We start from the raw sequence: 24169 nt of genomic DNA, 5'->3' as shown, positions 1-24169 counted from the left end.
GAGTGATAGGACTGGGGGGGATGGAGCAAAACTAGAAGTGGGGAGCTTGAGATTGGCTGTGAGGAAGAAGTTGTTCCCCAGGAGGGTGGTGAGAGCCTGGCACAGGCTGCCCAGGGAGGTGGTGGCAGCCTCCTGCCTGGAGGTGTTTGCAGCCAGGCTGGAGGTGGCTGTGAGCAACCTGCTGTGGTGTGAGGTGTCCCTACCCATGGCAGGGGGTTGGAGCTGGCTGAGCCTTGAGGTCCCTTCCAACCCTGACAGTTCTCTGATTCTATGAAGCCCTTCCCCATGGAGGGAAAGAGTTCAGCCTTTGGGGTAAGGAATCATAGAATCCATAAGGTTGGAAAAGACCTCAGAGATCATCAAGTCCAACCTGTCATCCAACAGCTCAGGACTAACTAAACCAAGGAGTGCAGGTTTGGGCCTTCCAGCCTCAAGCCTGGAGAAGAGGAGGCTCAGGGGAGACCTTCTTGCTCTCTCCAACTCCCTGAAGGGAGGCTGTAGCCAGGTGAGGGTTGGTCTCTTCTCCCAGGCAGCCAGCACCAGAACAAGAGGACAGAGTCTCAAGCTGCGCCAGGGGAGGTTTAGGGTCGAGGTGAGGAGAAAGTTCTTCACTGAGAGTCGTTTGCCATTGGGATGTGCTGCCCAGGGAGGTGGTGGAGTCCCCATCCCTGGAGGTGTTCAGGGTGGGGATTGGATGTGGCACTTGGTGCCATGGTTTAGTAGTCAGGAGGTGTTAGCATTAGGCAGTAGGTTGGACTGGATGATCTCTGAGGTCTTTTCCAAGCTGGTTGTTTCTATGATTGGATGTGGCACTTGGTGCCATGGTCTAGTAGTCATGAGGTGTTGGGTGACAGGTTGGACTGGATGATCTTTGAGGTCTTTTCCAAGCTCATTGATTCTATGTGTCTAAGCAAGAGCTTCCTCTTGTGCTCCTTCCCCGATGCCCTTATTGCAGCATGGTTCTTGCTCAAGAGGGTCGTGGAGGAGCTGGGCAGAGCCCTTGGCAGCTCACAGTGGGTTCACAGAGAGCTGGGGTGCATGGCAGGCAGGTATCCAGTCCCAGAGTGCTGCAGCTCCCCTATTCTTCTGGTGCTGTCAGCAGGAGGTGGCAGAGCTTGGAGTTGGCCCTGTGCAAGGCGAGCTGCCTGCCAGGCACGCTGCCCTGCCTGCCTTTCCGAACGCTGCTGCGCTGCCTCCCGGCACACCTGGACACTGTGAAGATCTCCCTGTGCACAAGAGGACAGCAGGGTGGTCAGCAGGCTGTGGTGGACCACAACATCCTCCCAGAGCAGTGGCCCAGCTTTGCAGGGGGTTGGGCTTGATCTCTGGGGGTGCAGGCATGGTGCTTCCTCCCATGCCATCATGAACTTGCACTGTGCTTTCCCTGGAGATAGCCAAGGTGAGGCTCAACAGGGCTCTGGGCAGCCTGATCTAGTTGAGGGTGCCCCTGATGGCTTCAGAGGGGTTTGGACTGGGTGGCCTTTGGAGCGTCCTTCCAACCCAGACCATGCTATGATGCTACTGGTTTTGATCCACCCCTCTCAATTAGTTGCTTCCTCCCTCCCTCCAAGTCCTCCTTTCTCTCAGCCACATCATGATGTTTGCACAGTACCTGGCCATGGCCAGAGACTACCTGTAGGGCACCTGCTCCTTGCTCAGCTGCAGGCACATGAGCACTGGGCTGCCAGAAAACCTCAGCATGGTGTTGAAGTGGATTGAGGTCTCCACCTCTGTCTGGCTTCTCAAGGTGGCTTGGAGGAAAGGGGCATCTAGTTCTGCCTGGAAATCAATGGCCAGGCTTCCCCTGCAGGAGAGAAGAAGGTGGCTCAGGTCAGCAAGCAATGGCATCAAACAACCCCAGAAGCATCTTGGTTCTAGGTTTGGCCAGGGGAAAGTGTAAGCAGTGCCCACCAGAGCCCTGCATGCTGTGTCCATCATAGAATGGTTTGGGTTGGAAGGGACCTCAGAAGGTCATCCACACCAACCCCCTCTGCAAGTCAGCAGGGACATCTTCCACTGGGTCAGGAAGGGCTGGACCCAGCAGGAGGAGAGCAGGGGGCTGTGGAAAGCCAGCCTGAGGTGGAGCATCCCTCATGATGGATGCTGAGCCCCCTAAATACCCCAGAGCCCAGCTCTAGAGCCCCTGTTGCAGGAAGGAGCTGGAGGTGCTGCAACAGAAGGGCCATGAGGATGCACATGTGCTGTAGTGTGAGGTGTCCCTGGCCATGGCAGGGGGGTTGGGACTGGCTGAGCCTTGAGGTCCCTTCCAGCCCTGACAGTTCTGTGACTCTATGGTCCCCAGAGCCAAGCAGTTTCCCACCCACTGACCTGGTGCTGATGCTGGTTTTCAGTTCCTGCTCCCAAATGCTCAAGTCCAAGCCAGCTGAAATGTCAAGCCCCAGCCCACCCTGGAGCTTGATGGCCACCTGGAGGCCAGACTGCAGAGGAATCATCTGGAAGATGGAGAGTGCAGAGCTTGCTGTGCCTGAGCACTGCTCCTGGCTGAGCAGCAGACCCCCTGCAGCTGGGCTGGCAGGAGAGGAGCTCAGCCCTGCTGTGTCCCGTGGCAGAGCCACCCCTGCTGCTGTTCTGCTGACCCCAAGAGAGATCTGGCAGTGCCACCTTGCTCTTAGCTGAGTGTCCATGGTGAGGAACACACCCAAAATCCTCTGGCTCATGCTGATACTCCACCTGGAGTAGTGCATCCAGTTCTGGAGCCCCTAGCACAGGAAGGATCTGGAGGGGCTGGAAGGTGTCCAGAGCAGGGCCATGAGGATGAGCAGAGGGCTGGAGCTGCTCTGTGTGGAGACAGACTGAGGGAGTTGGGGCTGCTCAGTCTGGAGAGGAGAAGGCTCTGAGGAGACCTAATTGTGGCCTTCCAGGATCTGAAGGGGGCTACAGGAAAGCTGGGGAGGGACTTTTGAGGGTGTCAGGGAGTGATAGGACTGGGGGGGATGGAGCAGAACTAGAAATGGGGAGATTGAGATTGGAGGTTAGGAAGAAGTTGTTCCCCATGAGGGTGGTGAGAGCCTGGCACAGGTTGCCCAGGGAGGTGGTGGCAGCCTCCTGCCTGGAGGTGTTTGCAGCCAGGCTGGAGGTGGCTGTGAGCAACCTGCTGTGGTGTGAGGTGTCCCTGGCCATGGCAGGGGGTTGGAGCTGGCTGAGCCTTGAGGTCCCTTCCAGCCCTGACAATTCTGTGATTCTTAGGGAGTTCACTAGGGCTTGGGGCTGGGCATCCCCTTCCCACCCAGTACCTGGTGATGGTCCATCAGCAGGAGGTTGCCTTTGACCACACTTGTGGGTTCTCCACTGCTCAGCAGGACCTTGGACATTAGGTCTGTGTACCCCTGGAAGAAGGTGATGGGCCGCAGCTGGACGTCAAAGAAGATGGCAGACATCCCAGCCATGAGCTCTGGCTCCTCCTCCCCTTCCAGGACATTTTCTCCCAGCATTGACTCCATCCCTTGGGCTTCAATAGTGACCTAAACCACAGCAGCAGAGCTGGAGCAAAGCTGGAGAGGGATTTGTGCCCTGTGAGTTCCCATCCCTGCCCAACCCTGGCTCAGGGACCCTCTGAAGCAGGAGGACGCCGATGGGGCGGGTTGGATGGGGCATCCAAGCTGCCCTTGAGCTCCATGCAGCACTGGGGTTGCAGCCCCTGGTTCTGGGGGAGGCAGGGGAGCCCCTGCTCCAGGGGTGGTCTGTGTGGCTTCACACTGGGCATGGGAGGTGTGCAGAAGATGCAGAGTGAAGAGGTGAGGTCAAGCCCCATAAGGAGGCGAAGAAGGGACACAAGGGGCAGTGGATGGAAGCTGCAGCACAGGAGGTTCCAGCTCAGCATGAGGAGGAACTTCTGCACTGTGAGGGTCACAGAGCCCTGGGGCAGAGGTTGTGGAGTCTCCTTCTCTGGAGACCTTCCAGCCCTGTCTGGATGTGTTCCTGTGTCTGACCTGTGCTGGATTCTAGGGTCCTGCTCTGCCAGGGGGCTTGGACTTGATGACCTCTGGAGGTCCCTTCCAGCCCCTCACACCCTGTGCTGCTCCATGTAGGTGGCAGGCAGCAGCACACCTGAGCTGCATGGAGCTGCTGGCCACGGCTGAGCAGTGAGAACTCAGAGATGCTCCTCCTCGGGAAGCCACCCTCCAGAAAGAGCAGGTCCAGCCCAAAGGTGGAAAGCAGGTCCTGGGTGACTGAAAGGCAGAGAGACAACCTGTAAGCATCCCTGGGCAGTGCCAAAGAGTCACAGAGAGAATCTTTTTGGTTGGAAAGGTCCTTTAGGATCATGGAGCCCAAGCATCCTCTAACTCTACCAAGCCTGGTGCTAGACCATGTCCCTCAGCACCACATCTCTGCCTTTTCAACACCTCCAGGGATGGGGATTCCACCACCTCTCTCTCTGGGGGACCTGTTCCAGTGTTGGAGAATCCTTTCAGTGAAGACGTTTCTTCTGATACCCAGCCTAAGCCTAAACCTTCCTCTGATACCCAACCTAAAGCTAAACATTCTCTGATACCCAACCTAAGCCTAAACCATCCTCTGATACCCAACCTAAACCTAAACCATCCTCTGATACCCAACCTAAACCTAAACCTTCCTTTGATGCCCAGCCTAAGCCTAAACCTTCTCTGATACCCAACCTAAGCCTAAACCTTCTCTGATACCCAGCCTAAACCTCCCCTGCTGCAACTCGAGGCCATTTCCTTTCATCCTCTCATTGCTCCTCGGGAGAAGAGACCAAGCCCCGCCTGGCTCCAGCCTGCCTTCAGGGAGCTGCAGAGAGCAAATGGTGTCAGTGGGTGGTGGTGAATGGAGGATGCTCTGAGAGCAGCAGCAGCAGCAGCATGGAGATGAAGGCTGACAAGAAAATACAAAGCCCAGAGGTGGGAAGTGCAAGGATGGGATCCCAGCAAGCTTGTGCCCAGAGCCTGGCACCACCAAGTCAGTGCTCAGCAGGAGGAGATGCTTCCTTAACAGCTTCCCAGATTGAAAGGGACCATCAAAGGTCTTCTTGTCCCACCCACTGCAGCAAGCAGGGACCCCTCCAACTAGATCAGGCTGCCCAGGGCCACAAGGAGTCTGATCCTGAATGTCTGCAAGGCTCACCCAGATGGATGGTGGGAACTGGGAGGTCACTGGGTATGGCTGGGAGCAGGCTCCTGAGAGCTCCTTGGCAACTTGTAAGCCTCCTCAGGAACTTGTATGGTTAGTAGGCTTATTGTATTATTATTATGGGTAGTATGGTCATTGTATGCTGGGGAGAATCTAATGGAGAGCCAGGAGGATGCTTAGGGGACTTGAGCATCTCCCCTGGGAAGAGAGACTGAGAGCCCTGGGGCTGTTTAGTCTGGAGAGGAGAAGGCTGAGAGGGATCTGATCAATGTCTATCAGTATCTGAGGGGTGGGTGTCAAGTGGAGGGGGCCAAGCTCTTTTGGGTGGTGTGCACTAATAAGAGAAGAAACAGCAGGTTCAAACTTGAACATAGTAGATTTCACCTCAACACGAAGAGAAACTTCTTCACAGTGAGGGTGCCAGAGCCCTGGAGCAGGCTGCCCAGGGGGGTTGTGGAGTCTCTGGAGGCTTTCAAAGCCCCCTGAATGCATTCCTGTGCTGACTGCCCTGGGTGATCCTGCTCTGGCAGAGGGATGGACTTGATAATCTCTGGAGGTCCCTTGCAACCTCTAATGTGCTGTGATAGTCCTGTAGAGCTCTGCCAATCTATGGCCAGGGTGGCTGAGCTGCTAATGGCAGCCACTAGAGATCTGAGGGGAAATCTTCTCTGCACCATCTCCTCATGCTCTTGCAGCAATCAAAGCATTTGGCATGGCAATGTTTTTCTTCCAGGTGCTTGTTCTTTTCTCACCACTTCTGCCCTACAGAGAGGTGTTCAATGCCAGGCTGGATGGGGCTTGGAGAAACCTGCTGTAGTGGGAGGTGTCCCTGCCTGTGGCAGAGGGGTTGCAACTGGATGATCTTGAAGGTCCTTTCCAACCCAAACCATTCTGTGATTTGGGGAAGGTGTGTGGCCCAGCCCTCCTGCCCCAGGGGGGTCAAAGAGAGAGATCTCAGGTGGTGGCAACCAGCCAGCTTCAGCTGGGGGACAAGCAACAGGTGTTGGTTCTTTTGTCACCACCTATGCCCTACAGGGAGGTGTTTGCAGCCAGGCTGGATGCGGCTGTGAGCAACCTGCTGTGGTGTGAGGTGTCTCTGCCCATGGCAGGGGGTTGGAGCTGGCTGAGCCTTGAGGTCCCTTCCAGCCCTGGCAGTTCTCTGATTCTATTCTATGATTCTATGCTGAGAAACCTCACACCAGGATTCTGAGGCCAGTCTATGAAGCCAAGACCTCTTGTGGAAGCTGCCTTTCCCCACCAGCCCCTGCCTTACCTGGCTGTTTAGGAACAAGTTCTGCACCATGGGGGTGGGGGAACACTGCAACAGGTTGCCCAGGGAGGTAGTTGAGGCCTCATCCTTGGAGATGTTCAAAGTGAGGCTCAACAAACTCTGAGCAGCCTGACCTAGGGGAGGATGTCCCTGCTGACTGCAGGGGGGTTGGACTGGATGGCCTTTGGAGGTCCCTTCCAACCCAAACCATTCTCTGAGTCTATCAAGGGACTGTGGGATGAGTGTCCCCCATGGTGTCACCTGTCAGAGGTCCTGAGAAGGAGGAGGAGACACCAGCTTTGGAGAAGAAGTGGTAATTATTGATTCGTGGCTCTCTCAGGATCTCTTTCATGATCTTCCTGGAGGAAAGAGGGAAAGGGGGAGTCAGCACTGGGAGGGAAGGAAGGGAAATGGCCTCAGGTTGCACCAGGGGAGGTTTAGGTTGGATGTTTGGAGCAATTTCTTTGCTGCAGGAGTGGTCAGGGACAGGCACAGGCTGCCTGTGGGGTGGGGTCACATCCCTGGAGGGGTTCAAGAAACCTGTGGCCAGGGCACTGTGGGAGGTGGTTTAATGGCCATGGTGGTGGTGGGTTGAGGGCTGAACTCTACCTTAAAGGTCTTTTCCAACCCAAACAGCTCTATGGTTCTGTCAGAATTCCAGCTGGCACTGCACAGAAGGAAGTGCAAATTTCCAGCCTGTTTCTCCTGGCTGCCCAGAGAAGAGTCAGCAGGAATGGAAATGAGCAACTGTGGCTCACAGGATGTGAGGGGCTGGAAAGGACCTCCAAAGATCTTTGAGTCCAACCCCCCTGACAGAGCAGGACCATAGAATCCAGCACAGGTCACACAGGCACACATCCAGAGGGGGCTGGAAAGTCTCCAGGGACTCCACAAGCCCTCTGGGCAGCCTGTTCCAGGCCTCTGTGACCCTCACAGGGAAGAAGTTCCTCCTGATGCTGAGGTGGAACCTCCTGTGCTGTACTTTCTGTTACCCCCTGTCCTATCACAGGGTGCAACTGAGAAGAGGCTGCCCTGGAATTTCCCTCTCCTCTGGTTGATGAGGATAACCCAGAGGCAGATATTTTGGTGCAGCCTCTGCTTAGCTCTGGAAACTCCTAGTGCTGGGTTTGTTTTGTGCTGGCAGGGAGATTAATGCAGTTACAAAGTGTGCCCTGCCCTGCCAGCCAGAGCTGTGGCCTCCAAGGACTTAGCCCAGAGCCTGGCTTCTGCTGCCAGGGGGCAGGCTGAGGAGGGAGCACTGAATTTGGGCTGCACGCTTATTGCTGCTTGGCTTTTAGCTGTCTCCAACTCCCTGAAGGGAGGTTGTAGCCAGGTGGGGGTTGGTCTCTTCTCCCAGGCACCCAGCACCAGAACAAGAGGACACAGTCTCAGGCTGCACCAGGGGAGGTTTAGGCTGGAGGTTAGGAAGAAGTTCTTCATAGAAAGAGAGCTTGGCCATTGGGATGTGCTGCCCAGGGAGGTGGTGGAGTCCCCATCCCTGGAGGTGTTTAATATAAGACTGGATGGGGTGCTTGGTGCCATGGTTGAGTTGATCAGATGGTGCTGGGTGATAGGTTGGACTGGATGATCTCCAAGGTCTCTTTCAACCTGGTCTGGTCTGGTCTATTCTATTCTATTCTAGGATGTCACCTGCAGGAGCAGCCCTGCTCTTTTCTTCCTCCTCCAGCTGGGGATTGCCAGGCAGCCCCAATTCCAGCCCCAAGAAGTGCTGCTAGCACACTTCAGAGTAGGGTGTGCTGGGTGGAGAGCCACAGCTGGAGCATGGAGGAGGAGAACAAGCAAGAGCAAGTGGGAATTAGCCGAGTTCTTGGGTGCCAGAGCTGCTCAAAGATGAATCCTCATGAAGAGCCAAAGCACAGCTTGGCTTAGTTCAGTGCCAGGCCATGAAGGGTGGCTAGCAGGAGGATGGAGACTCCCTCTTCATGAGGAGTCCCATGGAAAAGGCAAGGAGTGATGGGGATAAGTTACTGCTGGGCTCATTCCCACTGCACTGCAGAAGATGCTTCCCCAGGAGCACAGTCAGGCATTGGAATCCTCTCCCAAGGGAAGCAGTGGAGTCCCTTACACTGGACAGACACTGGTGAGAGCCTGGCACAGGCTGCCCAGGGAGGTGGTGGCAGCCTCCTGCCTGGAGGTGTTTGCAGCCAGGCTGGAGGTGGCTGTGAGCAACCTGCTGTGGTGTGAGGTGTCCCTGCCCATGGCAGGGGGTTGGAGCTGGCTGAGCCTTGGGGTCCCTTCCACCCCTGACAATTCTATGATTCTAGGACAGTTTGAAGACTCAGCTTGGCAGGGTGCTGAGCCAGCTCATTTCAGCTCTCCTGGGACCAGATGAACCCTGGGGTCCCAGTGTAGGGGAGAGGAGGAGAGGAGGGGGAAATAAGGCACCTTTCCCCTCCAAACCCACCTTGCTGGGTGGTGGGCAGCATGGAGGTCGCTCTGGACCTTCAGCAGCAGGAAGGCTGCCATCTCTGTCTCCATCTCCTGGGTGGCCAGCAGGATGTTGATGACATCCATGGGCAAGGGCTCCTTCTCCAGTAGGAGTTCGGCGGCGGCCAGGCGGCAGGGCTGGCTGTAGCTCCTCTTCTTTTGGTGGAGAATCCTCCTCATTGCTCCTTTCACCTGAGGGGAGAGGGAGGTGAAAGGGTGCTGGCAGGGTGGCAGATGGTGGCTCTGTACCCCCTCCCCCAGCCAGGGCTTGGCTTTGAGCAGGGAGGAGGAGCACCGAGCCCTGGCAGCCTCCTTTTGTACCTCGCCGGAGATGTGCTGAGCAGGGAATCGCCGCAGGGCAGAGATGGCTGCGGTGGCGACGGCAGCAGGACCCTCCTCAGCGTGGCCCAGGAGGGTGGGGATGGTTCTGGGGAGCCTTGCATTCCCCAGGGCCAGCAGGTAGATGACCACCTCAGACTCCTCCTTGGCACCTCGTAGCCCCCCGAGGATGGTTTCCACCCCACGCTCCACCTCCTGCTCAGGGTTTGCAGGAGAGCAGAAGAGAAGGAGGGTGAGGGACAGGAGACACTTGGGGCACTCCTAGGGGAAGCAGGGATGGGAGCCAAACAAAAAAAAGCCAAGCATGGAGGTTTGTAGAGGAGGAGGTTTGTAGAGGACCCACCTGAAGGCCACACAGCTTCTGCTGGCAAAGCTTGCCAACCAGAGCGCCCAGGGCAACTGTTCCTGTCTCATGCAGCTCAGGGGCCAGCTGCTTCCCATCCAGCTTGGCCTGGGCAGTGGGAAAGGGGGAGGTTGGGGGAAGGAAAGGAGCCAGGGGGAGGTTGGGGGAAGGAAAGGAGCCAGGGGGAGGTTGGGGGGCAAAAGGGAAAGGACCTTGAGAAATCAGCCAGCCCAACCCCCTGGGCAGCCAGAGCAGGGTCACCCAGAGCAGGGCACACAGGAACACATCCAGGTGGGTCTTGAATGTCTCCAGAGAGGGAGACTCCACAACCCCCCTGGGCAGCCTGCTCCAGGGCTCTGTCACCCTCACAGGGAAAAGGTTTTGCCTCCTGTTTCCATGGAGCTTCCTCTGCCTCAGCTTCCACCACTGCCCCTTGTGCTGGCATTGGGCATCCCCCAGCAGAGCCTGGCTCCAGCCTCTGGGCACTGCCCCTGCACAGCTTTAGCAACAGCAATGAGGTCACCCTCAGGCTCCTCCTCTGCAAGCTACAGAGCCTCAGCTCCCTCAGGCTCTCCCCATAAGGAAGATGTTCCACTGCCTTCATCATCTTTGTGGCTCTGTGCTGGAATCTTTCAAGCAGTTCCCTGAGGTCCTTCTTGAAATGAGGGGCCCAGAACTGGACACAATATTCCAGATGCAGCCTCAGCAGGGCAGAGCAGAGAGGGAGAAGAACCTCTCTGGACCTACTGCCCACAGCCCTTCTAATCCACCCAGAATGGCATTTGCCTTCTTGGCCACAAGAGCACATTGCTGGCTCATGGTCAACCTCCCATCCACTAGGACCCCCAGGTCCTTTTCACTGCTCTCCAGCAGCCTGAAATGACCACACTTACCAGCACCAGGTGGAGAAGCTCTCCTGAAGGCCGGGGAGAGAAGGCTGCTGCATAGAGGAACTTCTCCAGCAGCAGCTTGGGCTCCTTGTTGAAATCCAGGAAGTCTGAGAGAGCTGCCAAGGAGGCCACCGACTGCGCGGCCACGGCTGCCTCCACCAGGAAGGGGCTGGAGCAAGGAGAGGGAGGGCATCAGTGGCATGGCCCAGCAGGAGAGCCAGGTGGAAGAGACACAAGGAACACTCACAGAATCACCAAGGTTGGAAAAGACCTCAGAGATCATCAAGTCCAACCTGGCACCCAACAGCTCATGACTAACTAAACCATGGCACCAAGTGCCACATCCAGTCCCTTTTTGAACACCTCCAGGGATGGGGACTCCACCACCTCCCTGGGCAGCACATCCCAGTGGCCAATCTCTCTTGCTGGGAAGAACTTTCTCCTCACCTCCAGCCTAAACCTCCCCTGGCACAGCTTGAGACTGTGTCCTCTTGTTCTGGTGCTGGCTGCCTGGGAGAAGAGACCAACCCCCACCTGGCTACAACCTCCCTTCAGGGAGTTGCAGAGAGCAACAAGGTCTCCCCTGAGCCTCCTCTTCTCCAGGCTAAGCAACCCCAGCTCCCTCAGCCTCTCCTCACAGGGCTGTGCTCCAGACCCCTCCCCAGCTTTGTTGCCCTTCTCTGGACACCTTCAAGAGTCTCAGTGTCCACCTCCCCTCTGGAAGCAGAATCATAGAAAGGGTTGGGTTGGAAGGAACCTTAAAGGTCATCTAGTTCCAAAGCCCTGCCGTGGGCAGGGACACTTTCCACTAGAGCAGGTTTCTCCAAGCCCCATCCAGTCTGGCCTTGGCCACTCAGACCCCCTCTGTTTCAGTGCCTCAGCACCCTCGTGGTGAAGAACTTCTCCCTTACATCTCCTCTAATCCTAACCTCATTCAGTTTGAAGCCATCATCTCTTCTCTTACCTCCCCATGCCCTTGTAGAAAGCCCCTCCCCAGCTTTCCTGCAGCCTTGTTCAAGTACCAAAAGGCCACCAGAAGGTCTCCCTGGAGCCTTCTCTTGTGCAGGCTGAACAATCCCAGCCTGGCCTCACAGCAGAGTGCTTCCAACCTTTCCATGATCTTTGTGGGCTCCTCTGGCTCTGCTCCAACAGGTCCATGTCTCTCCTGTGCTGAGGACTCCAGAGCTGGCCCCAGCACTGCAGGTGGGGGCTCAGCAGAGCAGGGCAGGGCACTGGTCAGGACAGCTGCCTGGACCAGGTGTGGTGTCTGGACCAGCACCAAACAACCTTAAGTTGTCAGGGCCAAAAATGGGTCCAGTTCTGGAGCCTCTATTACAGGAAGGATCTGGAGGTGCTGGAATGTCTCCAGAGAAGGGCCATGAGGATGAGCAGAGGGCTGGACCAGCACCAGAACAAGAGGACACAGTCTCAGGCTGCACCAGGGGAGGTTTAGGCTGGGTGTTAGGAAGAAGTTCTTCATAGAAAGAGAGATTGGCCATTGGGATGTGCTGCCCAGGGAGGTGGTGGAGTCCCCATCCCTGGAGGTGTTTAGGAAGAGACTGGATGGGGTGCTTGGTGCCATGGTTGAGTTGATTAGGTGTTGGGTGATAGGTTGGACTCAATGGTCTCAAAGGTCTCTTCCAACCTGGTTAACTCCTATTCTATTCTATTCTATTCTATTCTATTCTATTCTATTCTATTCTATTCTATTCTATTCTACTCTATTCTATTTTATTCTATTCTATTCTATTCTATTCTTTTCTTATTCTATTCTATTCTATAGCTCCTCTCCTATGAGGACAGACTGAGAGAGTTGGGGCTGTTCAGTCTGGAGAAGAGAAGGCTCCCAGGAGACCTTCTTGTGGCCTTCCAGGATCTGAAGGGGGCTACAGGAAAGCTGGGGAGGGACTTTTGAGGGTGTCAGGGAGGGACAGGACTGGGGGGGATGAAGGAAAGCCAGAAGTGGGGAGACTGAGATTGGCTGTGAGGAAGAAGTTGTTCCCCAGGAGGGTGGTGAGAGCCTGGCACAGGCTGCACAGGGAGGTGGTGGCAGCCTCCTGCCTGGAGGTGTTTGCAGCCAGGCTGGAGGTGGCTGTGAGCAACCTGCTGTGGTGTGAGGTGTCCCTGCCCATGGCAGGGGCTTGGAGCTGGCTGAGCCTTGAGGTCCCTTCCAACCTTAATGATTCCATGATTCTGTAATGAGCACAACAGCCAGCTGCTGGGAGCCTCACAGCATCTCCTCAGGTGCCCTCCTCAGCAGCTGCAGCACCTCTCTCTTCTTGGCTCCACGCAGCATCTGGATGACCCTCTGGAACCGCCACGTGGTCGCCACCTCCCAGGTGCCTGTTTTGATCCTCTGGCTGCCAAAGCTCTTCAGGTAGGTTCTCAGCTGCAGAGATGAGGTGGGTTAGCTGGCGTTTGGCCTCTTTGACCCCTGACCCTGCATCATGGGATCATAGAATCACCTGGGTTGGAAGGGACCTCCAAAGGTCATCCACTCCAACCCCTCTGCAGTCAGCAGGGACATCCTCCACCAGATCAGGCTGCCCAGAGCCCTGTTGAGCCTCACCTTGGATATCTCCAGGCATGGGGCCTCAACCACCTCCCTAGGCAAACTGTTCCAATCATATTTATACTTGGGAAATATTCAGGAGTATGAGGGCCCCGTGAGGGGTCATGCAGTCACCAGCAGGCATCTACTGCAGCCTCACCCTCCCAGCACTGAGCATTTGTGCTGAGGCCCAAAAGCCCACATCTGTGGGATGTGCCAGGAAAAAGAGCAGGAGGAGTTGATAGCATCACCCATGCCTGAGAGACTTCCTAGGTGAAGAGCTTGGGGGAACCTGAGGAGGCAGAAATGACTCCTCTGTTGTCCTTGTTAGCCTGATGTGTGCTGGGAATGCTTCCCTGGAGCTGGGATGGGATTAACCAACCGGGAGTGGCAGAAGTGCATCAGGTCACTTCTCCCCTCACAGAATCACAGGGGACAGGAAGGTCCTTCCCCCATGGGGGGAGCAACATGAGACACTAGAAGGGGTAACAGCATCAGACTATTGCTTTACAGGCTGTTGATACAGGCTGGGGTCAGAGTGGCTGAGGGCAGCCAGGCAGAGAGGGACCTGGGGGTAGTGGTTGATAGTAGGCTGAACATGAGCCTGCAGTGTGCCCAGGGGGCCAAGAAGGCCAATGGCATCCTGGCCTGCATCAGGAACAGTGTGGCCAGCAGGAGCAGGGAGGTCATTGTGCCCCTGGACTCAGCACTGCTTAGGCCACACCTTGAGTCCTGTGTCCAGTTCTGGGCCCCTCAGGTTAGGAAAGAGGTTGAGCTGCTGGAAGGTGTCCAGAGAAGGGCAACAGAGCTGGGGAGGGGTCTGGAGCACAGCCCTGGGAGGAGAGGCTGAGGGAGCTGGGGTTGCTTAGCCTGCAGAAGAGGAGGCTCAGGGGAGACCTTCTTGCTCTCTGCAACTCCCTGCAGGGAGGTTGTAGCCAGGAGGGGGTTGGTCTCTTCTCTCAGGCACCCAGCACCAGAACAAGAGGACACAGTCTCAAGCTGTGCCAGGGGAGGTTCAGGCTGGATGTTAGGAAGAAGCTCATCATAGAAAGAGAGATTGGCCATTGGGATGTGCTGCCCAGGGAGGTGGTGGAGTCTCCATCCCTAGAGGTGTTTAGGAAGGGCCGGATGGGGTGCTTGGTGCCATGGTTGAGTTGATCAGATGGCGCTGGGTGATAGGTTGGACTGGATAATCTCAAAGGTCTCTTCCAACCTGGTTTATTCCATTCCATTCCATTCCATTCCATTCCATTCCATTCCATTCCATTCCATTCCATTCCATTCCATTCCACTCTATCCCATTCTCTCTCTCTGGGGCTGCATCCTGCATGGACAGTTGGTAGCCAGCCCCTCCAAATGCACCACTGTGGGTTAACCCCAAATCCCACAGCCCTGGGGGAGAGCATGCAATGAGTTTTGGGTCACTGACCGATGGGCAGTGGGTGCAGACCCTCCTGAAGGGCAGGCTGGTCATGCCCAGGGGCTGGTGCTGGCCTTCCATGCCAGCCAGCACATCTTCAAGGCTTTGTCCAGCCACCTCTGCCGGGCCAGGCACTGGAGGAGACTCTAGCTGGAGCTGCTGCCTGTGGAGAGAGAAGCAGCCATCAGGAACTGCTTCCTCATTTACAAACTCAGGGGCTGGTTGGGGTTATGGAGGCTTGGAGGTGGAGCAAAGCAGTCAAAAGGTGTTTGGTGTTCCCTCCATGCCATGCCCATCCAGTTCTCCTTGCTGCCTGCACCAGGCTGTGCCAGCTGAGCTACAACATAGAATCATGGAGTGATCTGGGTTGGAAGGGACCTCCAAGGGTGATCCAGTCCAACCCCTTCTGCAGTCAGCAGGGACCTCCTCTACTAGATCAGGTTGCCCAGAGCCCTGTTGAGTCTCACCTTGAATACCTCCAGGGATGGGGCCCCAAACACCTCCCTGGGCAGGCTGTTCCAGAAGAACTTGTTCCTAACATCCACTCTAAATCTGCTCTTCCCTGGTCTGAAGCCATTGCCCCTTGTCCTGTCCCTGCAGGCCTTTGCAGACAGTCTCTCTCCATCCTTCCTGTAGCCCCCTTCAGGTACTGGCAGGCTGCTGTTAGGTCTCCCCAGAGCCTCCTCATCTGCAGGCTGAGCACCTCCAGTTCCCTCAGCCTGTCCTGGGAGCAGAGGTGCTCCAACCCCCTGATCATCCACACCTTCAACTCCAACAGGTGAACTTTGCCTGCTTGGGCAAGCTGGTGTGGGGGCATCACTCACCTGGAAGTGATTTTGATGCCAGTGGAGGACCTCAGGGCTGGAGCCAGCAGGTGGCTTTCCTCTGCCAGCACCGACTGCAGGAGGTTGTCTTTCACCAGGTACTGGCTGCTGCTGCTGGGCTGCCACTCGACTCCAAAAATCTTGGCAGAGGAAAAAGGAAGGTGGGAAGACCCCAAACCCTTTGCTCTCCTTTACTCTCTCTCTCTCCTTTCTCTTTGCAAAATGCAGGGAAGGAAAATCCAGAACTCAACCTCTTCCCAGCTGCAGAAGGAGCTCCCCCCCAGGTGAGCACAGAATCATTGAGTTGTCAGGGTTGGAAGGGACCTCAAGGCTCAGCCAGCTCCAACCTCCTGCCATGGCCAGGGACACCTCACACCACAGCAGGTTGCTCACAGCCACCTCCAGCCTGGCTGCAAACACCTCCAGGCAGGAGGCTGCCACCACCTCCCTGGGCAGCCTGTGCCAGGCTCTCACCAGCCTCAGGATCATGCTGGAGGAATGCTCTTACCTATGGCTGATGGACACCACCTGAACTTTCTTACTGGGGCTGTTCAAGGCCAGGTTGGACAAGGTCTTGGGCAACCAAGTCTGGTTGAGAGGTTTCCCTGCACGTGATGGGGCAGTTGGAGTAGATGACCTTAGCAGATGGCTTGAGAGCGGCCTTGAAGAAAAGGCCTTGGGGTGCTGGGGGAGGAGAAGCTCCCCAGGAGCCAGCAGGGAGCACTTGCAGCCCAGAGAGCCAAGCAGAGCCTGGGCTGCAGCAAGAGAAGTGTGGCCAGCAGGGCAGGGAGGGGATTCTGCCCCTCTGCTCCACTCTGCTGAGACCACAGCTGGAGTACTGCATCCAGGTCTGGAGCCTCTGTGCCAGGAAGGATCTGGAGGTGCTGGAGGGTGTCCGGAGAAGGGCCATGAGGATGAGCAGAGGGCTGGAGCTGCTCAGCTGTGGAGACAGACTGAGAGAGTTGGGGCTGTTCAGTCTGGAGAGGAGAAGGCTCCCAGGAGACCTTCTGGTGGCCTTCCAGTATCTGCAAGGGGGCTACAGGAAAGCTCGGGAGGGACTTTTGAGGGTGTCAGGGAGGGATAGGACTGGGGGGGATGGAGCAAAACTAGAAGTGGGGAGCTGGAGATTGGCTGTGAGGAAGAAGTTGTTCCCCAGGAGGGTGGTGAGAGCCTGGCACAGGTTGCCCAGGGAGGTGGTGGCAGTCTCACCCCTGGAGGTTTTTTCCACCACCTCCCTGGGCAAGCTGTCTTGTTACCACTTGCTTTGTTAACAGAGGTGAATCCAGGCTTGGTCCCTGTGCAGCTGAGGAGATCCTTCATCTTTGTGATGGAGTGGTTGGACACGGAGTATGCGACTCGGCAGCGCCCAGAGCTGTCCTCCTGAAACACAAAGGTTAAGGGTGATTGGGCTTGGACTGGGCCAAAACCAAAGGGATCTGTGTAGAGGACAGACACAAAGCACAAGCCAAGAGGTAGCAAAGAAACAGCCAAATCTCTGGGACCTGGGCCATGTTTGGGTGGTGTTGGGTGGCTCCAAGTCCACCTGGGCAGGAAACTGGCTTCTGGAAAATCAGCTTAACACCAGCACCAGCAACTTTGGGCCGGGTTTTGGGTCTTGAGGTTATTTTGTGCTCTTCACAGGTCTCTCCAGCAGCAGTTGACCTCTGGAGGGGGAGGGATTTCCCAGCCAGCTGCTGGCCAGACTGGGCAAAGCTAATCCTTCGTGGTAGAAGTTGTTGTGGAGTTTGTTTCCCTCCTCTCTTCCTACTGTCTAGGGAATGATGATGGTTTTGTACCTGTGCCCACTCCTGAGGGTCATCTACAGATCACTGGCCATTAAATCACCTACATTTCCAGTAGTCATCCCTGCTGGCAGCCCAGGGCAGCTGGAGCAGCAAAGCCCACGAGGAGTGCCCTGAATTTTCACAGAATCACCAAGGTTAGAAGAGACCTCAAAGATCATCGAGTCCAAGCTGTCTCCACAGACCTCATGACTAGAGCATGGCACCAAGTGCCACATCCAGTCCCCTCTTGAACACCTCCAGGGATGGGGACTCCACCACCTCCCTGGGCAGCACATCCCAATGGTGAATGACTTGCTCTGGGAAGAGCTTTCTCCTCACCTCCAGCCTAAACCTCCCCTGGCACAGCTTGAGACTGTGTCCTCTTGTTCTGGTGCTGGGTGCCTGAGAGAAGAGACCAACCCCCACCTGGCTACAACCTCCCTGCAGGGAGTTGCAGAGAGCAAGAAGGTCTCCCCTGAGCCTCCTCTTCTCCAGGCTAAGCAACCCCAGCTCCCTCAGCCTCTCCTCACAGGGCTGTGCTCCAGACCCCTCCCCAGCTTTGTTGCCCTTCTCTGGACACCTTCCAGCAGCTCAACCTCTTTCCTAACCTGAGGGGCCCAGAACTGGACACAGGACTCAAGGTGTGGCCTAAGCAGTGCTGAGTCCAGGGGCACAATGACTTCCCTGCTTCTGCTGGCCACACTGTTCCTGATGCAGGCCAGGATGCCATTGGCCTTCTTGGCCCCCTGGGCACACTGCAGGCTCATGTTCATCTGCTGTCAACCAGTACCCCCAGGTCCCTCTCTGCCTGGCAGCTCTCAGCCACTCTGACCCCAGCCTGTAGCTCTGCCTGGGGTTGCTGTGGCCAAAGTGCAGCCCCTGGCACTTGGACTTGCTGAATGCCATCCTGTGGCCTCTGCCCATCTGTCCAGCCTGTCCAGGTCCCTCTGCAGAGCCCTTCTGCCCTCTAACTGACCAACATCTGCCTCCCCCTTTGACCATTTTAAACTCCAAGAGGGAGATTCATCCCTGGAGGTGTTTAAATGCTGTTTAGAGGTGGGGCCTGGGGAATATGGCTTAGTGGTGGACTTGGTAGAGTTGGGTCAATGCTTGGACTCGATGATCTTGAAGGTCTTTCACAATCTAAATGATTGCAAGCATTAGGCTCCCACCCTTGCACCTTCCTGGTGGTCCCAAAGGCAACCAGGGTGCTACCAAACAGCAGCACCTTTAAAGGGGTCCTCTATGAAAGCTGGGAACAGACTTTTGAGCAGGGCCTGTTGTGGCAGGACAAGGAGTGATGTTCTGAAACTGCAAGAGACTGATTCAGATTAGAGAGAAGGGGGAAATTTTCTCCACTGAGGGTGGTGAGACCCTGGATCAGGTTGTCCAGAGAGGTGGCAGAAGCTCCATCCCTGGAACCATTCCAGGCCAGGCTGTTTGGGGCACTTGAGCAAGGGCATCTGGTTGCAGATGTCCTTGGTCATTGCAGGGGGGTGGAATTGGATGACCATTAAAGGTCCCTTCCAGTCCAAACCATTCTGTGAGTCCCATGGTGAAGCACCTAGGCTGGCTGTGCTTTTGGGGCCAGCTCTGATCCTTGGGTTTTGGACAAGACCTGGCCTCAGCTCTATACCTACCTCAGAAATCATTCAGGTTAGAAAAGCCCCTGGGGATCACCAAGCCCAGCCCAGAACCCTGCTCTGCAAGGGTCACCCCTAAACCCCAAGCACCACATCCAAACCACCTTCAGACACCTCCAGGGTTGCTGACTCCACCACCCCCCTGGGCAGCACATCCCAGTGCCTGACCACTCCTGCTGTGAAAAATGTCTTCCTAGTGTCCAGTCTGAACCTACCCAGTCACAACTTGAGGCTGCTCCCTCTTGTTCTATCACTAATCACCTGTGAGAAGAGACCAGCAGCAGCCTCTCCACAGCCTCCTTTCAGGTAGTTGTAGAGAGCCAGGAGGTCTCCCCTCAGCCTCCTCTCTTTCACACTAACCATCCCCAGCTCCTGCAGTTGCTCCTCATCAGATTTATTCTCCAGGCCCTTCCCAGCTTCCCTGCCCTCTTCTGCCCTGGCTCCAGCACCTCCACATCTCTCCTGTATTGAGGTGCCCCAAACTGGACACAGCACTCACAGTGTGGCCTCCCCAGAGCTGAGCACCAGGGGACAATCCCCTCCCTGCTGCTGTGGCTCACCTCCACTGTGGTGCCAGCGTGGGGCTGGAGCTGGAGCAGGCTGCTGACCCCTCGCTTCAGGTTGGAGATCAGGATGCTCTCTGCTTCGTCCCCATAGAAGGCTTTGACCTGGGAAGGGAAAAAGGAGTTTGTGGCTGTGGGGATGGCTCTGGGGGCCCCTGTGGGCTCTCTGCTGCCTGAGAGGCATCTCCCCTGCGACCTAAACATCTCCCTGTAGGTATCTGGGTATTTTTCACAAGGAAGACTGTATCCCTCAGTAGCTTGAGCTTTGTGGCTGCATGCTCACAAGGTTTGCCTTTAAGGCCAGGCTGGATGTGGCTGTGAGCAACCTGCTGTGGTGTGAGGTGTCCCTGGCCATGGCAGGGGGTTGGGACTGGCTGAGCCTTGGCGTCCCTTCCAACCCTGACAATTCCATGATTCTATGAGGCTGCACCTAGAGCCACAATGCAGGAGATCACATAATCCCACATTTGGACTTTGCAGAGGCTCACAGAATCCTGCATTGGTCACTCTCTCTGGTTCCCTCTGCTCTGGTGTGAACTCAGAGGTGGAGCAGGACTTCATCAGAGCTTTGCAGCTGGGAAAATTTGGGCTGTGGGCAGGAGTGCTCTGTGGAGAGGGCATGAGCAAGCCCAGCAGGTGTCCAGCTGACCTTCCCACTGCTCCAGGAGATGAACATTGGCTGCTGGAGCTCTGCTTGTGCCTCCTGGCTCAGTGCAATCTCTGCAGGGAGGCCTCCGGAGCCGCCCGGGCTCCTCTTCTCTTCTGACTCATGCTGGGCTCTCAGGTCACGGATCTAGGAGAGCAGAAGGTGGAAGAAAGCAGTGACCAAGGCCATCTAAAGCTGCTGTGCAGAAGGCCTCTTGGTCACAGAGGTCATTTCTCAGGTGGCTTGGGAAGAGGGTAAGACAAGGCAGCATCGCTGCTCCCAGGAGGAGCAGGTGACTGCCATGGCTTGAGCACCTCACACACCTGCACCTGGAGCAGCTCTTCTCCCCCTTGGTCCCTCCAGAGCTGGTGCACCTGGACCAATGCCTCAGCCTTCAGCCAGGCTCCTCGTGGGGATGCTGTGGCTGCATGGTCCACCTGGACATCCAGGGAGTAGTGGTACTGGTACAGGGTGCCAGGCTGGAATGAAAGTGGCTGCAGGTCCCCTAAGGAAAGGTGCAAAGGTTGGAGGTCACAGAATGAGCATCCTCCATCCCACAGAGGACCTGGACTCCAATAGATGCTTGTGGTCTTCCTCTTGGAAGTGTGAGTTTATGGCAGGCAGTAGGGCATAGCTGACAGGTCCTGAGCAGCACATGGGGAGGTTTTAATGGGATATTGGTTTTGGCAGTGGTTTGGATAGCTGGGGCTTCCTGGGGTGACAGCTGATCCCTGATGGTGTTTCCAGCCTGCCTTGGACATGATGGACAGAGCAGGGGAACTCCTTAGGGGCTTCAGGACTTCTTGAAACTGACAGAGAGTCACAGAACCCCACACTGGTGGAGGTTTGAATGGACCTTTGAAGCTCATCCAGTCCAGCCCCCCCTGTTAAAGCAGGATCACCAGGAGCACAATGGACAGGGGGGGTTGGAATCTCTCCAAGGAAGGAGACTCCACAACCTCTCTGGGCAGCCTGCTCCAGGGCTCCAGCACCCTCACACCGCAGACATTTCTCCTCCTGGGTTCCCCTTTGTGCCCCTTGCCCCTTGGCCTGTCCCTGGGCACCACTGACAAGAGTCTGGCCCCATCCCCATCCCCTTGCTCCCCATCCTGTATCTATTGCTCAGCACTGATCAGGTCCTCTCTCAGGCTGCTCTTCTCCAGGCTCATCAGCCCCAGGGCTCTCAGCTCATTCTGCTCACAGAGATGCTCTCCACCACCCTTTAACCCTGAAGCAAAGCTTCCTGAGCACACCCCTGGACACGAGGGATGTCTTGAAGGACCTTCTCTTTACTGGGCACTGAGCATTACCTGGTGCTGTTACTTAGGGCAGAAGAGAGCCCCTTGTGTGTTTCCCACCACAACTGCCCCCTCTTAAATCACACTGGCTTTGTGGTGGGGCCAAATGAAGGTGGTGGGGGCAGCTCTGGACCCAAACTCTTTGGTTTAACCTTACTAACCTAGAAGCATTTGGAGCCCCTTCTCTTGTTTGTATGCAAATGTGATGGGGGAGGTGGGGGGAGGGTTGCCTCTGCCAAGCCATAAGCAGTCCCATCTATTGTCTAAAGTCACTTGAGATTCTCCCACCCATCTGATGCCCTTGCTGGGCTTCTGGAAGCTTTTACAGTCCTGATGCTCTTGTGAAAATGAGAACTGAGTCGGTGGCAATCCAACTCACCCCCTGGGGCTTTCCTCCATCACTCAGGCTGAAGGGTTTCTACATCCCTGCACTCTCAGCACTTTAAACAGCTCCAGCTCTTTGCTTTTCCTCACTTTCCACTCAGGGAGGACTTCCACGATCCCCAAACTTGCCCCCCATCCACCTTCACTCATCAGGAGATGCTCAGTCCGCTTGTGTTGTAGGCATAACTCTTCCCTCCCCAAGCAGACTCTGGGGAGATGCTGTGAGCTCCAAGAGGAGGATCCCACCGTTGAGAGCATCCAAACCCCATCCTGTCCCTGCTGTGAGCCCCAACATCGGGATCCCACCTTTGAGGGCATCCAAGCCCTATTGTGTCCCTGCTGTGAGTCCCAAGACAAGCTCCCACTTCTGAGAGCATCCAAACCCCATCCTGTCCCTGTACCCAAAGCAGCCCAAAGCCTCTTACCTTTTGCAGCTCTCCCGAAGGAAAAGCAGAGCAGGCAAACGTACCCCAAAGCTCCCTGTGGATCCATGGTGAGCTCCGGGAGCTGGGCGGGAGCTGGGGAAGGAAGGGGGGTGAGGAGGGGGTGGGAGAAGGAGCCTCCAACAAAAGTGGGCACGATTTGCAGCGTCATGCGCTGGGGGCTCGACCTTCTCCCTGTCTCCGCCTTCCCCCAGGGAAAGCAAATCATTAAACCTTTGCTCCATCCCCCAGCAGCCAGCGAGGCTGTGGAAATGAGCTGAGGTTTGCCAAGGGTGGGTGGGAGCAGGGGGGGCAAGCTCCAGTTTGGCTGGAAGGGGCAGGGAGGGGGCCAGGATGTTGCCTTGCCCCTTGGTGAGACATTTTGGCCCAGCTGAAGGGAAAGGGGAAGGAATGGTGGCTTCCAAAAGCAAAGACTCAGAAGGGGGAAAGGGGGAGGGGAGAGGCGAAAGTCCTTTTCCATCCTCTCAGTTTGAGCCTGGATTTGCAGCGCAGGAGCTCAGGTTACTTAAAGGGGCAGGCTGGCAGGGGATGGCAAGAGCCTGCCCGTGGGTTGGATCCCATGATAGAGCTGCGGCTGTGCAGTCTGGAGAGGAGAAGGCTCTGAGGAGACCTAACTGTGGCCTTCCAGTATCTGGAGGGGGCTCCAGGAAAGCTGGGGAGGGACTTTTGAGGGTGTCAGGGAGGGATAGGACTGGGGGGGATGGAGCAAAACTAGAAGTGGGGAGATTCAGATTGGAGGTGAGGAAGAAGTTGTTCCCCAGGAGGGTGGTGAGAGCCTGGCACAGGCTGCCCAGGGAGGTGGTGGCAGCCTCCTGCCTGGAGGTGTTTGCAGCCAGGCTGGAGGTGGCTGTGAGCAACCTGCTGTGGTGTGAGGTGTCCCTGGCCATGGCAGGGGGGTTGGAGCTGGCTGAGCCTTGAGGTCCCTTCTGACCCTGACAGCTCTGTGGTCATAGACTCATTGAATTACCTCACCTGGGAAAGACCTTTGGGGTAATTGAGTCCAACGTACCTAACTCTACCAAGTGTGGTGCTAGACCATGTCCCTCAGCACCATCCCAATGCTGTTACACTCAAAGCTGCTTGGGAAGGGGTTAGGAGATGGATGTTTGCTGGTGGTGCTCCAGACAGCCTGCCAACACCTTGACCCTTCAACCATGCATTATTCCCCCCACCAAACCCCGCTTCATGCATGAGCTGTCTGCTTGCTGGGTTTAGTTGGTTCCTAAAGGCACTTCAGATTGCAAAATCCTTATGAGGTGGTGCTGTGGCTTAGAGTAGACTAGACTAGACTAGACTAGACTAGAACAACCAGGATGGTAAAGAGCTTCGAGATCAGCAATTCCAACCAGTCACCCAGCACCATCTCCTCACCCAGCCCTGTGAGGAGAGGCTGAGGGAGCTGGGGTTGCTTAGCCTGCAGAAGAGGAGGCTCAGGGGAGACCTTCTTGCTCTCTCCAACTCCCTGCAGGGAGGTTGTAGCCAGGTGGGGGTTGGGCTCTTCTCCCAGGCACCCAGCACCAGAACAAGAGGACACAGTCTCAAGCTGTGCCAGGGGAGGTTCAGGCTGGGTGTTAGGAAGAAGTTCTTCATAGAAAGAGTGATTGGCCATTGGGATGTGCTGCCCAGGGAGGTGGTGGAGTCACCATCCCTGGAGGTGTTCCAAAAAGGATTGGATGTGGCATTTGGAGCCATGGTTTAGTTGTCAGGAGGTGTTAGGTGTTAGGTGATAAGTTGGACTTGATGATCTCTGAGGTCATTTCCAACCTGGTTGACTCTGTGATTCTGTTACATCCCTGGAGGTGTTTAAGACCAGCCTGGATGAGGCAATTAGTGCCATGGTCTGGTTGATTTGATAGGGTTGGCTAATTGCTTGGACTTGATGATCCTGAAGGTCTCTTCCAACCCAGTTGATTCTGTGCTTCTGTGCTCTTTAAGGTCCCTACTAACCCAAACCATTCTATGACAAGCTGAGAGACCAGCAAGACCTAGGACCAGCTGCAGGACCTGGTGGTGCAGCCTGGCAGAACACAGCAGGCACAGTCAGCGTAACCAGGTCATCATGTCTCAGGGGCAGAGAGGCACACAGGGACCTTGCCACAGAGCTCTGACATCAGCTCACCAGGCTGCACAGATGGGCAGAGTCCAAGGGCAGGAGACTGAACACATCCAAGTGCCAGGTGCTGCACGTTGGCCACAGCAACCCCAGGCAGAGCT

At 56.1% G+C, this 24169-nt stretch overlaps 1 protein-coding gene across 1 annotated transcript; it reads right to left on the bottom strand.

The window, feature by feature from the left end:
- Positions 1-1090: 1090 nt before the first annotated feature.
- On the bottom strand, positions 1091-22004 carry LOC104308866 (microsomal triglyceride transfer protein; the record flags this gene model as incomplete). The annotated part of the gene is made up of 18 exons (XM_009910106.2): positions 21938-22004; positions 20154-20335; positions 19834-19977; positions 19182-19289; positions 16458-16574; positions 15195-15334; positions 14380-14533; positions 12631-12788; positions 10403-10568; positions 9510-9617; positions 9149-9361; positions 8805-9019; positions 6641-6738; positions 4069-4190; positions 3255-3482; positions 2329-2453; positions 1634-1804; positions 1091-1226 (listed from the first exon to the last, which is right to left on the bottom strand). Coding segments are annotated over exons 1-18 (2652 nt in total), but the record flags the coding sequence as incomplete, so codon positions are not given.
- Positions 22005-24169: the final 2165 nt, after the last annotated feature.

This window comes from Dryobates pubescens, chromosome 30 (assembly GCF_014839835.1).
Source record: "Dryobates pubescens isolate bDryPub1 chromosome 30, bDryPub1.pri, whole genome shotgun sequence".
In the NCBI taxonomy this organism is placed as follows: domain Eukaryota; kingdom Metazoa; phylum Chordata; class Aves; order Piciformes; family Picidae; genus Dryobates; species Dryobates pubescens.
The sequence above is the reverse complement of the archived record's forward strand: the minus strand, read 5'-3'. Positions and strand labels throughout refer to the sequence as shown.